Source organism: Hypanus sabinus, chromosome 4, assembly GCF_030144855.1.
Source record: "Hypanus sabinus isolate sHypSab1 chromosome 4, sHypSab1.hap1, whole genome shotgun sequence".
Classification (NCBI taxonomy): Eukaryota; Metazoa; Chordata; class Chondrichthyes; order Myliobatiformes; family Dasyatidae; genus Hypanus; species Hypanus sabinus.
This window is the reverse complement of record NC_082709.1, coordinates 73,726,310-73,732,309: the sequence shown is the minus strand read 5'-3', so window position 1 is coordinate 73,732,309 and position 6,000 is coordinate 73,726,310. Positions and strand designations below refer to the sequence as shown.

The 6,000-nt window shown below is 38.0% G+C and overlaps 1 protein-coding gene across 3 annotated transcripts in view; it reads left to right on the top strand.

Annotated features, from left to right (window-relative positions):
* The first annotated feature begins 271 nt into the window (after positions 1 to 271).
* The window catches only part of tra2b (transformer 2 beta homolog), a 28,288-nt gene continuing 22,559 nt past the window's right edge, over positions 272 to 6,000 (top strand). For all 3 annotated transcript variants that reach the window (XM_059967393.1, XM_059967395.1, XM_059967392.1), the window contains exon 1: positions 272 to 440. In XM_059967393.1, the coding sequence (XP_059823376.1) occupies positions 405 to 440 (36 nt within the window). In that variant the 5' untranslated portion in view covers positions 272 to 404. The remainder of the gene's footprint in view (positions 441 to 6,000) is intronic.

Genomic DNA, 6,000 nt, shown 5'->3' with positions numbered 1-6,000 from the left:
ATAGAGCATGAATCGCAGTCTCCAAAAGTAATCCCACAGCATCGGATCCAGTCGGCGCCAGAGTGAGTGAAGCCGAACCTCTAATCCAGATGATATATTTTTATTCTTCACCATAAAAGGTTGGGAGAGGAATTTAGCAGTTTGAACCGTACATGCCATTCCTAACTCCGACCCACGCCGACCCAACCTTCCCCATCTTGAACACCCATCCCCTCAAGAAAAGAGCCTAGCAACGGAGCCCGACCGGAAGCACGTTAGTGGCCGACGTCACTTCCTGCAGTGGGGGAGCTCGAGGTAGGTGGCGTCGGTTTGGGGCTCTGGTGCTCAGCTGTTTTTTTTCCTTTGCCCCCTTTTCTCCCCTTCTCTTGAATAGTTTGAGGAGTTTCGCTGTAATAGCCGCCAACATGAGCGATTCCGAAGAACAAACATACATCGAAAGGGTGAGTTTCTGTCGAAATACTATCGATTTTCGTTTTAATGTCGAGCTCCATGGTTTTTTTCGAACAGTAGTGCGTATGTTTTGCGGGATCCCGCCTCCAGGTGCACGGCTATGACTTCTCCTACGGGCTGATTGGCCCCTCGGCGAGGCTGCACGGCCAATGGCCGGGCAAGTCGTCGGCCTGGGTGGATTGCATTGGTGCTCCGTGCTGTCACGTACTTGACCACCAATGAGGAGGGCGGAATGGTGCCTGCGGACAGGCGTCGCGCCGCACGATTGGCCCAGCAGTGTTGTCAGTCAATCTGTCGCGCGCGTAAACGGCGGGGAGTTGATGGCCAGTCTTTCGGGCCCTGTAGTACGCTGATGGGAGTTTACTGGGTCCTGCCGCCCACCATGTTGGGCCCACTAACTGCAGCCGTTCTGCATTGCTATATCCCCTGGGCAATGCACTATGTACCTCTAATGTTAATATTCTTGTTTTGCGTTGCCCTTGAATCTATTGGCGTGCAGAGCTAGACTGTGGAAATTGCTTATTCTTTAGTCGGGTGAGCCACGTGCCTCTCCCTGCAACGCTGGCGTACTCTATTGGGGAATTTTTTTTAAAACCCGGCTCCACAGACCAGTCAGTAAACACGAAATTCCAGCTTAGCAGATCTCTTATCATAAATTACGATGGCAGGTTAAAATTATGACGCCCGATATTTTTTGGGAAAATGCTATAAATGCACAACAGATGAGAATTAAAAACCTTTCACGGTTCAATTGTGACTTGATGTGGGATTAGAAAACATAAATTTAAATATTGGTCACAGCTGCTAGGCCTCTTAGTTCCCTTGGTTTTTGTTGGGTGCGGGGTTACTTGGAATGCATTGAGGCCTTGGTCTAGTACGCCAGCTTTCCGCAGTGCGGAGAGGATACTGGGTTACCAACAAAAAATGCTCTCAAGAGTTTTTTTAAATTAAACCCAGAACTTCAATCTGAAGTTGATGTCACATTTTGGGATGGGAGGATGCTGAACAAATTGGTAGGACTGGTCTGTCATAAAAGTAAACTAAATGGTAATAGTTGGTAAATAGATTTGTAGCAACTGAGGATAGAATGTCAGTCAGATTTTGCTGAATTGCCTGTTCTGCAGTGTGTGGAAGGAAGCATATTTGAACTTTAAAAGTTAATTCCTGACATTTACAGGATTGTTTTCCTGCCTAAATAACTTAATTTTCTCGTATTAATACCCTTGTCTGCATTATGCATAAAAAATTGACTTTGTTAATATAATTGGGTGTGGATTTGTTCCTACATATATTGGCAGGATAGGATTTGAAGGGACAGGGAATACAGAGTTATAGTTTGTAATTTTGGGGTGAGATGGGCATGAACTACATTAAATAAGCAGTTCTGCTTTTGGTTAACCTTTCATTATTGATTCTTTGTTGTGACATCACCCCTGAAAGAAGCAGTTTTGATGACTAACTTTTACTGACAAATGTATTTTACCAAATTACTGTGCAAATATTTTTCTCTTTAACCTCCTCCATCATCCTCCAAAAACCCTGGTGAAAATTAACTGAAGCTATCGACAATAGAAGACAAGGGGGAGGGAGATCCAAAATGTAAGTAAGGCGTTAGCTGGGTTTGGCAGTAATACTTCGAATTTAAGAGTATTCATAACCCAATTTTCCCAGGGTCGTCCGTATTTTCTTATATATCACTGCACAGATCTCCAAAAGTGCTTTCCCACAATTGGTGAAACCCTAGTGCTGTGCTTATCCCTTTTCCCAAAGCAACTTAGATTAATCTTTTACATGCTTAGCAATATGTTATTTCCTTATTAACTTACAGTTGGCCTATCCATAATATAATTGATCAGTATTTTAAATTCTACAATGCTATTAAAAAGCTGACTTATATTTATTTGTACTATACTGCTTTAAAATGTCAACATGGCAATCCTTGAATCTTGCCTAGCTGTGCTTTAGGATATAGCTGAGGTATCCCTTGTTTGTGTTTTTAGCCAAGTAAAGATGATTTGATTCAAGTCAGACCCTAGATTCCCTAAAGTATTTGTCAGAGCACCTTTTATTTTACATTTATTAGTTGTGTCAGTGACATTGATGGGGGAAGAGTCCCAAGACAAGAAGATAGAAGCATTAAGGTTTGTTTTTTTATTATTTATACACTGTACCATAGGTTGATACTACTCTTAAGGCTTTTTTGTTTGTATTAACATGCTTTTTAATGACTTGGTTATTCGCCCACTGGAGCCACTTAGCCCAGTTAATGAATTTGGCTTATTTGACATGAAATTAGCTATACTGCTGAGAATTACAGATTTTGGTTCAATATTAATTTATATTAATTGTTTTTGAAATTCCAGACACTGCCAAATGCATTTATTTTGGCATGTATAGAGGACAACTCAGATGTTGGGAAACATTCATGGTTGAAGCAGTTCAGACATGTAAATTACAGTCTGAAAAGCTTCAAGATTTCAAATGTAAATGCTGAAAGTCCTTGATGTAAAACAGTAATGGCATCCAGTGGGTCAGTTGTCATCTGAGAAGAAAGTGTTTTTGGATGGAACCCTTAGAATTTCTGAATCCTGAATTTTAATGAAAGTCTGTATCTGAAGTGCAGTCCATTTCTCTTTTAGATATCATCTGATCCATACAAAACTGTCATTTTCTGTGTTGAATGTATGGACAGTTTAATGAACTCCACATCAAGAGCTGAAACCATTGATTTACGTTGTTAACTCGCATTCCCTTCTTTTTGCATGGGATTTTTACAAATAATTTTAATTATAAACTTTAATTCCATTTGCTACTTTATCAAATTCCAGGGTGTCGACCACTCTGTGCAAACCGTAAATCAATGTCTTTTACCATGATCAATCTTCATGCTGGTCTCTGTTAGTGCATGGCAACATCTGGTCATTCACATTGCAAAACTGTACATAGGTTGTACTCAAATGATATTTTTATGCTTTAATTTATCAGATGAAAGGATTTGTTTACCTTTGTGGAAGATGTGTGGAAAGATGAAGAGGACAGCTATAATGGCAATTTGGCTATTACTGTAAGGGGACTTACAAATTGGTGCCAACTTTTGAGAACTTTAACAAACTGGTGTGAATTTGTCATACCTCATGGTAGAATATAGAAAAGATAACGTGCAATTATCAGTTCTGAAACAAGCAGTGCTAGAAATGCAAAATAGGCAGCCACTTGTGAAGAGAAGTTTGAATTTCAGATTCTGTCTGTAATCCTTCAGATATGAAGCCTGCTCTGCAGGAATTTAAGAAAAGTTGTAGCAAATTCAGAAAATGAGAAGCATTTCAATAGATTGATATGTAGTGGGTGCAAAAGTAATGAATGGCTGTGTTTGAAAACAGTGATATTGCAGTTTCTGGAGGCATTGCAGTTGGTTTGTCCTGTAGTCAGTTTGATCACTTGTTTTGGGTAGTTTGTAAATTTTGTTAAAAAGAATTTTTTCCACTGTGTATTAATTTAGAAAGTTAGATTACTGATAGAACCATGATTTTCATCTGTATGTGACAAACGTGAATCAGTTCAAACTCCCCCCCCCCCCCCATACAGTGTTGTACAAATAAGACAGATCTGTGAAAGTACTAAATACATGAAACAGGCAGTCTTAATTTTTTTTAAATCCTTAATAACTGACTTTCCCATTATGAATACCCATCTGAAGATTGGTTCTGTGCTTAAGGGCAAGAAAATAATTGTCTGTTAGGAGATGTGTAGGTCTGATGTTGAAGGTTTTTATCTCCAATAGTGTTAATTTGCTTTGCTCATCTTATTACAGGGGAAAAAAATGGAATAATGAAGAAAGTTCTGAGGGGATAAGTGTAATTTGCACTTGGAATTCTCTTGCCTTTAGATTCTTACAAACAATTGTGGATTCTAAATTGATCAGCTGAGAGATGCATCATGGGATGCAATTGGAATTGGCAGGTGAAAGTTGACTAATCTCATGTGCTACACTGACTTGAGTGTAATAGAATCCTTTGAATCTAAGTTCCTGATTGGCATACCGGTGAATTTTTCAAAACAGCATTTTCACCTATTTGTTTAGTAGTGGAAAGTACTGATTGCCATAATTTAAAACTGGACTACCTGTTAATGATAGTGATCATTTTAAATTAGAACATTGGTATTCTGGTACCCGGAGTTCAGTCAGTTTTCTAGGTCTCTATATTTGATGTTACATTAAGGATCTGTTTTAGTATTGCTTATTAGTTGCTTAATGCTGGATCAGTAGTTGTCATCCAATGGGAGGAAGTTATTCTTTAATCTTAACATTTGGCTTGAATACATTGTTAGGATGTTTTTGTTTTTTCCTGAGTGATGTACCTGTATTTGTTGTCTGAAAGTTACGCAATTAGTTTGAAATTATTAAATTATTAATTCTTTGATTCCAAATTTTTGCAGAGGCAGGGAAGTGGTAATATTTAATGAACCTATTCCCAAGCATGCAGTCTCCATCCATAAGATTGGAATTATTGCCTGTTATGTGACTTGCCACCCTAAACTAAGAGGAATATTCCAACATACCCTCATTGTTTAGCGATCAAGGGACTTAGCCAAATGTTTGTTTCAACTGTTCTTCAAATTGGTGTGTAAAAACTAATGTTTCAGTGCAAAAGTACTTTAATGAATTACCATCTGAGTTTGCCTTCCAAAATACAGCGTAATGTTGCAGTAGTAGTACAACAAATTTGCAGTATTGCAAGATGTAGCATGTTATTCAATATGTAAATAAATATTTAAACTACAATAGATTCCAGTTAATTGGGACACATTAAGATCTGTACATTTTGTCCCAATTAAGTGACTGCCCCCAATTAACCAAATTTAATGAAAATAGTTAAAAAGGTATTTAAAAAAAGTTAATTGACTGTTAAACTGAGTAACAAGTTATGTATTTAAATTAAATAAAGAACAAATTAGAATACAAACAATACTACAGCACTATGAAACTGTCATTTTTCATAGCTGTCAAGTCACTTTTTATTGTCATTTCGACCATAACTGCTGATATAGTACATAGTAAAAACGAGACAACGTTTTCTCAGGACCATGGTGTTACATGACACAGTGTAAAAACTAGACTGAGCTATGTTTAAAAAAAACACTACACTAGACTACAGACCTACCCAGGACTACATAAGGTGCACAAAACAGTGCAGGCATTACAATAAATCAATTACAATAAGTTGATCTAGCGTAGTTATCAAATTCATTCAGTGTATGCTGCCACGTTCTTTTGACTGTAAATAAACAAGATCAGTGCAGGCACCTACTGCTGACAATGGACTGTCTTCATACAATGCTTTCAATGATTGCATCCTCCAAGTATTCATTCTTGTTCTAACATTCAAGGTGATTGTATATAACATGCTGTAGTATCTAACTGCCACACGAGTACACACAGTTTGAAACTGTTTGACAACAGTTTCTTGTCCCATTTAAGAATCATAGTGTCCTAAATAAACAAAGGGAATACTGGCTATTTTCTCCATTAGTTTTTATAAGCAGCTGGCC